General features: G+C 40.0%; 1 protein-coding gene across 1 annotated transcript in view; it reads left to right on the forward strand.

Moving 5' to 3' along the window:
- The window catches only part of SORCS1 (sortilin related VPS10 domain containing receptor 1), a 700512-nt gene that overhangs the window by 653856 nt on the left and 35106 nt on the right, over window positions 1–11550 (forward strand). The window contains exons 20-21 of the mRNA XM_027852142.1: window positions 1402–1588; window positions 9721–9854. Coding sequence (XP_027707943.1) covers window positions 1402–1588; window positions 9721–9854 — 321 coding nt within the window. The remainder of the gene's footprint in view (window positions 1–1401; window positions 1589–9720; window positions 9855–11550) is intronic.

Here is an 11550-nt window from a genome sequence, read left to right on the forward strand (position 1 = left end):
TGTGTGTGTGTGTGTGTGTGTGTGTGTGTGTGTGTGTGTGTGTGTGTAGGAAATTTGGAGAGCAGAAAGTTTTCTAATCTACTCCACCATCTTCCAAGAATCCTCCTTGTTTTCCTGATTCTGCTTACTTCACTCTCCATCAACTCATGCTTCCCCGATTTTTTTTTTTGTTTCTTATAGGCTCAACAATTTTCCATCATGTTTGTATATCATAATTTATTTAACTGTTCCCTAGTCAATGAACACTTTATTTCTATATCACCCATATATATATATATATATATATATGTTGCTGTAAATAGTTTGGGAATATATATGGGACTTTTCAATTTCCTTTGGGCAGATGACTAGCTGTGTCAAAAGGTATGATTATTTCATTTCCTATTTTAGCATAATTCAAAATTGTTTTCCAGAATGGTTTTAGTTTACCTATCTTTCCATAGCCCCTTCAGCATGGACTATTTGCATTTATGTCATCTTTGTCAATTTGCTGGGTATGACATGAAACCTCAAAGTTGTTTTGATCTTCATTTTTTCTTAAAAAATTATTTGGAGCAGTTTTTTGTATGATTGTTAATAGTAAAAAAGCTTAAAAATAATAAGCCATGATACAAATACAAATTACTTATTGTCACAATGATAAAGAACAATATATATTAAACTTAATTTTTTATCATGCATATCACACTTAGGACTGCCTTCAGCCATTATTCAGCACACATTAAAGTACATTCAGATGGAGAGGAAAATGTAGTTTTGATACTCATCTAAATTACAGATGTCTCCTGGGTCATTAACAAAGAAAAGAACAGCTGAAGCCTTTTTTTTTAAAACTCTTTTCAAATGCAAGAAATCCTTTGCCATTTTATGACACAGTTTTTGAATACATCAAACATATGAATAGTGATCTTTTGTTAATGGTTCCATTGGACCAGTGGTGATATAGTGGGAAAAGTACTAGATTTGGATTAAGGAGGCCCAAATTTGTATCTTAGGTATACTATATATTGCTGGTGTGACCTTGGGCAAGTCTCATTAGTTCTCCCTGTGTGAGCCTGAATTTCCTCATCTATAAGCAGAAAATAACTTTTTTAAAAATATCCAATCATTGCTACCCTACCAATATCAAAAATTGATGTGAGGATACGTGGGAAAATATATGTAAAGGCGTTTGTAAGTATAATATGTTATGAAAATGTTGACTAATAGGGTTTAAATTATTACCAAACCTATTACTTATTACCAAATCATCTTTTTGCCAACATAAAACCTTTTAGTCATTTTGTGTTTCTGTTGGAGTATCTCCAGGGATGGCTTTAGGGGAAAACGGGGCTAATTTCTATTATTCTACATTCAAGGCAAGTCCATGTACCTTAATTCTTCTATTTTTGTTTTCCTCAGGGTGACCTGCAAAGGACACTCATCCAGGTGGACTTTGGCGATGGCATTGCTGTGTCTTATGTCAACCTCAGCTCCACTGAGGATGGGATCAAACACGTCTACCAGAATGTGGGCATTTTCCGAGTGACTGTGCAGGTGGACAACAGTCTGGGGTCTGACAGCGCCGTCCTGTACTTACATGTAACTTGTATGTTATTACTGTTGTTGGTTTATGAAATACCTAGAGTAGCACACCTTTAAAGACTGCAAACCTAAAATATTCTGCCTAGATGGAACTCCTTGATTTTTTTTTTCAGAAAGAGACAGAGAGATACAGAGGGAATAAGAGATGGGAAGAGAGATAGAGAGAGATGGGAAACTCAAGGGAGAAAGGAGTGGAAAGAAAGATGGAAAGAGAGAGAAGAAAATAAGATAATGTGTTACAGAGGACTTCTGCCTCTGTTTTCTTTTCTGGATGGGTTATCACTGTTCTTGTTTATTTCATACTGACGTAGATCCTTTATACTCCCTTGAGTTGTGAACATGCGAAGAAGCTACCTGTTAGACATTCCAGACTCTAAGAGTATGCCAATCTAAATGCTGAAGCTAGCAATCTGTGTCAGGAATGGAATCTCTCACCCCTTTGGTGATTTCTTGCTCCCATTTGGCTCCTATCTAGCACACCTCTTGGCTGTTTTAGAATCTTGCTTTGATACTGTTCAAACATTTTGTGGCCTAACATTAATGTTTTCTTAATGGTCTGGTATGTGGTTTGTTTTCATGGAGAGAAAATACTATAGATCGTAAGATGGTTATAGCAATTTAGATCTGGAAGGAAGCTAAGATAAACTATGGATAAATCCTTAGCCATGTAGAAGGGGAAGTAGAGATAGAGAGGAAGTGACCTTCCAAAGTGTCATAATTGGCAGGAGACTGAGCAAGAATTAGAGCTGAGGTTGTTGATGCTCTTTCCATTATGTAACCTTCTAAGTCAGGCGACTAAAAACATCACAAAGCACTTTTCCAGAAGTTATCATACTTTACCATTCGGTGGTCCAATTTTCAATCAATCAAATAAGTATTTATTAAGTCTGTACCATGTGCTAACCACTGTGCTAGATGCTGGGGATACAAGTAAATAGAATAAATCAATTCGTACCGCAAGGAGCTTACATTCTAATGGAGAAGGCAACAAGTACATATAGAATACATACAGCATAAACATAAAGCTAGTAAGTGCATTAAAGTACACACACAAAGTAGCTCATTTCAGTTGGAGTCATTTGGAAGCGACCAAGTTGGAGTAGTTGGAAGAATAAAAAAAGGCTTCTTGCAGAAGATGTGCCTGAGAAGGCCAGCAATCTGAATACAGCTACAAGAAGGTGGGGGATTTATCATTCTACTGATGTCATCTGCTAGGCAGCCTTTTCCACTAAACTGTCATCTGCTCCTTCTCCACTGAGAGTTTCCTGCTATCAACTTGCTTCTTCTTCACTCATTTACAACTGCTGGTACATCCCTGGAAAGTCACAGGACTGCTCAGCTTGGTGTGCCCAAATCATAGAAGGTATGCTCCATGAGCAAAGCAGAAGCACAGCAGCACAGAGTTAACATGAGCTGTGCAAATCCAGAGATATCGCCAACCCAAATATTCTAACCGATTACTTGTGACCACCTGGGGTAGAGCCTTCCAAAATCATATTGGAATGATTAGCCATAGCTGAATATATTATAGCTTGATTCCAACATCAAGATGTCATTGGTCTTCTTCTGAAATGAAGAAATAACAACAACAGCTGTCAGGTGACTTTTTCCCACAGAAGAGAATTATAGTCTTCTGTGAGCAACTTTAGTCAGAAATCTAAAGAGGACCATTCTATCCTTTAAAACTGACTGATTCCTCCTTTACAATGACCTCTACAGGTCTGCTTGGTATTTGGGTTGAAGGTGAGTATAGTTCTTTCAACTCTTACCATACTCTTGGAAAATAATGCCAAGACCAGTTAAATTTTCCTGGAGCTTCACATATTAACATTGGAGTGCTGAAGTGGAGTTGGTGGCATTCGTCTTGAATTTCTGTGGCTGTACCCAGATTGATACTATACAAAGTGATTTCATGAAGTGATTACTAGATGCTATAAAATGATTAGCAAACATATTTTCCCAGATTCCATGTATTGCAGACACAAGATCATTTCAAATCTTGGTGAATTGAGTTTGCTTTTGAATAGAAAAGGAAGCTGGATTTTTTTTTTTATTTTTGTTGTTTATTTTGTTGGGTTTTTTTTTTTTGTAAATTCCATGTATTACCCTGAGAAATTAAGTAAAAAGTAAAACAGAAATTACTAGCAGCATTTACCTGCATGCCAACCTCGAGTCATTTTCTGGGTCTAGAATTTTCCAAATTTATCTGGGGTGTTTCCAAATTTATCAGTAGAGCAATCAGTAAATGGTTTATGAGTTTTCCAAAAATAACTTGGATTCTTACTATCTGTTATCCTAAACCTGTCATGGGTTCCATGTTTCAACAGCAATTCAGTTCAACAATCATAACGGTAATAGATGACTACTATGGGGGAAGTACTGTGTAAGGTGATGAGGAAAGAACAACGGGACTGAGACTTTTATTCAAAGAGCTTATAATGTAACAGAGAAAGAAGAACACAGGTGCCTGTGACTAAGGTATAAGGGAGGAAAATGATCACTTCGAAGGAGACATCCAAAAAAGTACTATGAGGCCTTGGAAGAGGAAGAAAATGTTTTCAGTTGAGTTTAGGAAAGACTTCATGGAGGAAGTGGCACATGAAAAGTCTAATTGAATGGAACCTTGAACAGAAAAAGAGAATTCAATAAACAGAGTCTATACCTATTACAGAGAGTTGAACATACATATCCATGAGGAAGATACAGGAAAGGCTGGGTGGTGAGTAGGAATGGAGACTAGGTCAATTTGACATGGAACCGAGAAGATTGTCTTGTTTGTGCAACAGTAAAGAGGACAGTGTCAGTGCATCAAAGAATACATGGCAGGGAGGAGGGTGTGAGAAGACTGGAAATGTAGGAGAGAGCTGGTTTGTGAAGGGCTTTGAATGCCAAGTAGAGCATTTTGTATTTGATCTTGGAGGTGATAGGCATGGAGGCGTGGTGGTGGTGGTATGATCAGACCTGGACTTTAGGAAGATCAGTCTGACAGCGGAGTGGAAGACGGACTGAAGTAGGGAGATACTTTAGGTTAGGAGATCAACCAGCAGATATGAGGAGAAGATGAGGGTCAAGCATAGACTTATGAAAGTATCAGAGGAGAGAAGGGGGTACATATTGTTGATATTATAAAGGTAGAATTGACATAACTTGGCAGCTGATTTGAAAAGGATGTGAGAGAAAATGAAAATTTGAAAGGGATACCTAGAATATACCCTGGGTAGCTAGAAGGATGGTGGTTCCTTTGACCATAATGGGAGGGCTTCGGAATGAATATCTATATCTATATCTATATATATATATATAGAGAGAGAGAGAGAGAGAGAGTAGACAATTGTATACTATATATGTGTGTGTGTGTGTATGTGTATATATATATATATGTATATATAATGTAGAAGGTAATGCTGCCTGCTAAGCCTAAGTGGGAAGGAGGCTTGAGGAGAGAAGAGGCTATGGAAGTACGATAAGGAATCAGTAAAAGATGGATAAAAGGATTTACACGCAAACACACAACTTAAGGGTCCATCTGAGGTTATTTTTGGTTTTGGGTAGATTCAGCCACTGTGGTTTTGTGATTTCCTCCAGCAATGTTCAGCTCCTCATGAGTAGGGAATAGAGTAGATGAATAGGGGTTATCAACATTATTGGATATCAACACCATGCATATAGCAGAAAATTAAGGGACATGACATTCATTTGAGGCTTGACAACACAGCATTATTGGTATGACTGACCATGGCCCAAACCTAGGTAGATAAGGAATTGCAGCCAGAATCATTAGAAGAATAGGAAGAAATTGAGAAGGCTGAAAATTGTAATGAGGGTGAAGAACAGGATTACTAGGAATTGGGGGGAAATGGCAGGATAAGAGATTAGGGTCACACAGAGGAATTTCAGAGATCTTAGAGGTGCAGTGGGTTCTAATAATAAAATGCAGATGTGGCCATCACAGCAAATAGTTCTAGTTGAGCCAATATAATTAATTAATCACACCTCCTTGAGCTCAAGACTAGAGAACTCCTGTATAACACTGACCTTGAGGGGCAGGACTAACATATTCCTTACAAGTTTAACTGTGTCACATCAGAGGTTTACTGTAAACAAACAACTATTATTTGTCCCCAAAACATAAAAGTTCATGAAGTAAGGATCAGTGTTTATCAAGGCTACCATAATATAAACTACCTTTTCCTGAAGCTCTTAGATCACTTTCTCTTTCCATGACCTTATTTATCATGCTCATATCCATGATACAATAGGTATTATCAGGCCTGTCTCCCAGTGGGAGATGGTACAATATAGAGAGGTTCAGTAACTTATTCAAATACCACATGGTGCATCTCAGGGGCAGTGGAACTAGAACCCAAGTCTTTTGACGCCCCACCTTGTTTTACCTGGAGCGTTCTATGCATTTTTGTTGGTTATCTAAATGTGTGGTTGCAGACAGTTCACTCTATTAGCTGAGCTAATGGAATGTGAGCTTGGTTCATTTCAAAATGACACCTGGCTTTGGATTTGCCCAGACCTGAAATTAGGCAATAATTACTCTAGGCGAGCAGCTGAAGGCTGACAGAATGGCTCCTCCTCAGAATCTTGTCCCCAGGTAGACGCTCCCACACAGTCTGCTGCATGTCAACCTTTTCCATTCTCTGCTCTCCAGTACAGAAAGGTTAGTTGAGCCAGAATCAGAGGTTATTAATAAAGGTTTGCAAAGGTCATCAGAAACAAATGGAGAAAATGTTTCAGAGGTGCTATTTCCAGTACTGGGCTGACAGCTTCTCACTGGAGCGGCTGGGTAATCAGCTGCTTCTTGACAGGAGGGAATTCCTTGGGGAGAGTGTCCACAGTGCTCTGTGAGTTTGCAAACTAATGAAACCACAAGATGCAATGATTGTTTCCTTCCTTGGTCAGGAATGCAGATTTCAGGAAGGCAAAGCTGCCTAGCTCAGCCAGTCCTGCAGTTAGCTCATCAGGGACTGTGCAGAGTTGCAGAATGAGTTGAAAAAAAGATGAATAGGAGATCTCTTTCCCCCTCCCCTAGCCACCCCCTGAAAGATAGGCCATTTGTAAATGTCTTTCTTTCTCAGTAGGGCTAGGGGATACTGCCAATTTATGAATAATTCAGATGAAGAGTAGGTAGCTTTTTATTAGTATTCAAATTATTTTTTGATTGGTCAGCAAAGGAATTAGGGTATCATCACCCAATCTACCAATTATTATTTTTTTTTTACAAATTCCATATATTCTTTGTCCTCCCTCAACCCATCCTCCTCAAAAAAAAGTAATCATTTCTATCTGAATAGTAGAAGTGATAGCTAAGTTGTTGTTTTCTAGGGGAGATATATATTCCCCTTTTTCATTTGTATGAAGACCTTTACTAAACACAATTTCAGCCTCCAGATTCAGGTGAGACACTCAGGACCAAAATGTTTGAGGACATCAGCAGGAGTCCACTAAAAATGTTAAATTATAGCATTAGTGGTTTTGGGACTTAAGGCCAGAAGTGTTAAGGTCTTCATGTAGTTCAATAACTCATTTTCTAGGACATTTAAGAAAAGACTCTAGATCTTCCTTGTCCCATAAAATAGTTGCAATACCTTTTATCTTGCAGAGTGCTTTAAGATCCTAAGGGAAGGCGACAAAATGAGAACTTAGCCACCACAAGGGGGCATGCTTGGGATATGAGCTGCAATACTTATGGCACATTGGAAGCTTAGAGGCATACAAAATTAGCCCAGGAGAGAAGGGAAGAATGGGGAGAGGAAAATACTTGCTACTATCATACTAGATGACCAAAGGCATAGAACCTGGAAGAGCAGAAGTGAAGAGACCTGCAAGCAGGAATGTGACAGTCCCCTGCTATGTGTGTGATGGGAAGCACTGCCTTTTTTTTTTTTTTAAGTGAAGAAATAGGTTCCCCAGGAACTGATGAAACTGCTCTGAAACTGACCTCTGCTCCTGAAACTGACCAACCAGTCATTGTCAGATATTTGCAAGAGGATGTGGGGTTCATTTTAATGTGTTCCTGATAGAAGAAAAATTCTAAATGCAATGAATTAAGAGTGAAAGGGTGCTTCTCTGCAAAAAGATTCATCAAGGGAATCTCTCTTTGGTTTGCTTTCATGCTCTAGCTTTCTCTCTCTCTATTGCTATCAGAACTTGCAGCCAGATTGTCCTGAAATGAAGTCCTGCAGGATATATAATACTGACACAGGCATCTGAAGCTCATTTCCTTCCCCTGGGCAAGAAGGGAAGCTGGACTGGGAGCCTGGAAGGCTGCACTCTTAGAATATGATTCATAGCTTCTGAACCTGTTTCCTCACATGTTAAATGAGGGGATTAAACTAAATACGAATTGTAAAGACAGTCCCTTCATGCTGTAACATCGCATCGATTCCAAACTGACATCGCATGAGGAACACCTAAATTCAGCTCTTCTCTGGTTCCCTAGAATTCACTTTTCCTGGTTGATATAGGGTGATACAGCGCCACCTGCTGTCCAATCTTTGCACTGCATGCAAGCAGCTTTCAGGTCCAGCTAGAGAGCATATATAGTCAGCATAACTAAGTTGGTATACCTTCTCTCACATATCTAGTAGAACCCACTTTCCTTCTGTGTCTAGTCATCTCTGTGCTGCACTGAGCTATTTAAGAAGCTAGCTTGTGAGCAAACACTCACCTGGTGAAGTTATTTGAATTGGTCACAAAAAGAGATAACTTTACCCGCTCCTCAGCCAAGGATCCCATTTAGAAGGCAAAGATGCTCCAGCTTTTGACTGGTATCTACAGACTAACACCATGTAGACAATTCTATGTTCAACCTAATGGTCAGTTTATTATACTCATTAAGCGATAATTGGCTGGGAAGAAAGTCCAAATCAGTTTTCAACTGTGGTTTTATTTCCTCTTTTGGTCCCTTAGGGTAACTGTTGGTTTTTCAGCAGACCATGGATGACTTCTTTCTAACTGCTACCGGCATCAACTGGAGAGTTTCGTTTTTTTGTTTGTTTGTTTGTTTGTTCTTTAAGAAAACTTTCATTTGAAAGAAATAGTACTACTACCGTGTGAACAAAATCTACTAATGGGTGGATCATTAATGAACAGGAGGGACATGGTGGGAAGGTTCATCATAACTAGGACAGTGTGACACTTGGATCCAACAAATGATCTTTATGAAGATGCTTTAACTGCTACCTCTGCTTTTTTTGTCCTATCACCATGGAATGACGTGAGAGAGACAGGGAGATAGAAGGAAAAGAGCACCAGACAAGGAGGGTTGTGATCTTTGCTGCTGAGATCACATAATAGTAAATTTAGAGCCAGAAGGGGCCTTGGACAACCCTTTGGCTGACAAAATAGGGTCCCAGAGAATCAAGTGACAGCACAGTATATAGTACATAGTAGGTGTCTAATAAATGCTTGTTGATTGATCGGTTGCCCAGGATTTCCACAAGGATTAAGTAACAAAGGTCAGATGCTTTGTTTCCAAATCTGCTGTTGACTACTTAATCCTCAGAGGTGTTTCCTAGTAGAGTTATCAGTCCTGCAACTAACCTTTTCTATGACCTAGGGTCTATCATGAAATCTCTAAAAGGGCCTGCATTTTGAAGGAGAACTGTATTTGAAATCAAAGGAACTAAGTTCAAATCATGTCTTTGTTACTACCTATGGGACATGGGGCTAGTCACTTTTGTGACTCAGTTTCTTCACCTGTCAAATCAGGCCCTTTATCATGGCTCTCCGACAGTGCCAAGGCCCCTGGTAAAGATTCTGTTCTCCTTTTTAGAACTAAATGACCTCAGTGGTCAGGATTGGTAGTTAAGAAATTAGGAAAATGAACCATAAGGAAGCAGACAGAGGCTCACCAGCCAAGCAGGCCCAGGCTTTCTTGGCCTCCTTCCCAAACATTCCCCTTTCAGTCTGTTTCCACATGGAGAAATGTTCTTCTCCTCACTCTTGTGAATAGTGCTGATCATGATGTGAGTGTTGGCATGCTGTGTCCTGTTCCACTTCAAAGACCAGCTGTATTTTGATGGGGGAGGGTGGCATACTCCCCCAAACTGGGTAAGGAACCTCGAGGAGATTTATCTACAAGATCTCCTCGTTTGTGGTTTCTTTTCCCTTTTGTTTCCACAGGTCCCTTGGAGCATGTACACTTGTCACTTCCCTTTGTCACCACCAAGAACAAAGAGGTAAATGCAACAGCCGTGCTGTGGCCCAGCCAAGTGGGGACCCTGACTTATGTGTGGTGGCATGGGAACAACACAGAGGTAGGTCACCTCTGGCTCCCCACACCAAGAAATAGTCTCCTGTTTCTGAACCCAGGTCTTCCCATCTCTACGGTTCAAAACATCTCCTGTTGACCCATAGCCCTGTCTTGCCCACTCTCAGAATCAAATATATGAAAACTTTTTAAAAGCTACCCAGACTTCAAATGCAAGAACACATTTATAGAATGTTAGTTCTCTAAGGGGACTTTGGGGACCACCTAGCCTAACCCTCTCTTTTGAAAGATGGTGAAACAGAGGCCTAGAGAGGGACAGTGTCTTGCTCATTGTTGCAGATAAGGAAACTGAAGCCCAGATGGTTGAAATGAAGCTGAGCTTCTAGTTAAACACAGATCCAGGACTAGATCCCAGGTCTTCTACACTCTGACCTGCTGCTTTTCCTACTAGACTACATCAATTAATTAATCAACTAGACAGTGATCATAAATATTTCACTCAGGTGTACCTACACCCAGTGGTACAGAAACAGATGTGTAATAGAAAGATTCCTAGAGAAGGGCAAGAGGTGGTAGGATAGGTGATGAGGGTGACGCCAGGGGAGACTGACTTTATCATCAAAGTAATAATAATACCTAACATTTGTACACTGATTTAAGGTTTACAAAGCATTTTACAATCATCATCTTACTTAATCCTCATGGGACAGCTAGGTGACATAGTGGAAAGACGCTGGGCCTGGAGTTAGGAGGACCTGAGCTCAAATTCAGCCTCAGCTTCAGACACTAGCTGTGTGACCCTGGGCAAATCCATTAACCTTGTTTGCCTCAGTTTCCTCATCTGTCAAATGATCTGGAGAAGGAAATGGCAAACCACTCTAGTATCTTTGCCAAGAAAACCCCAAATGGGGTCACCAAGAGTCAGACACACCTGAAACAGTTGAACAACTTAATACTCATGACATTCCTATTTCATAAGTGGAGCTGTTATGCCAATTTTATAGATGAGAAACCCAAGGCCCAAAGAGACTAAATGGCTCCCTCAGAGTCACACAGCTTGTATGTAAGTTTCTCAGGTGCAATTCAAAACCAGGTCTTCTTGATTCTTCGGTCCGGCGCTGCGTGTACTACCCAGGCCAAAAATGGCATTATGGAACTAGAAGGCAATGGAGTTCTTGGTTGTATAGTCTATGCAGGGATTAGAAATATCTTCCTCTCTGAAACTTCCAAAGTGCAGCATGTTCCCTCTTGCTAACTCTGGGAATGAAGTGACTTTGTGTTAGACATCTTGATCTTTGAGCAATGTCACTTTTAATTTGGAGACATTACCCCCTTAGGCTGAGTGCATCTTATGTAAATCAGGAAGCCTCTTCACTAGAGCTGAATTTCTGCTTTTGCTAGAGAGGTGTCTTTGCATAGCCCCAGGGAGCAGAAAGACTTATCTTGTACCTACCTAGTTATGCTTCTTGCATGACTGTGGAGGAGAGTCTATCACTGTTTTCCCTCCCACCTCTGCTGGGAGTAAAGCACAAAGTAGGCCCCCTTCTTCTCCCGGTTAAATTATGTGTACAAATGTGGCCCATTACCTCTCACTGGTGGATGAGGAATGTATCTAGTTTGACCAGGAGAGAGAAAAAGGGAAGAAAAAAATTTGAAATCATTCTGCTGTGTCATTGCAGAGTATTTTGTATGTTTTTCCCTTCTTGGACATACACACACACACACACACACACACACACACA

The sequence above is a fragment of the Vombatus ursinus genome, unplaced genomic scaffold, assembly GCF_900497805.2.
Source record: "Vombatus ursinus unplaced genomic scaffold, bare-nosed wombat genome assembly UNPS02009205.1, whole genome shotgun sequence".
Taxonomy (NCBI): domain Eukaryota; kingdom Metazoa; phylum Chordata; class Mammalia; order Diprotodontia; family Vombatidae; genus Vombatus; species Vombatus ursinus.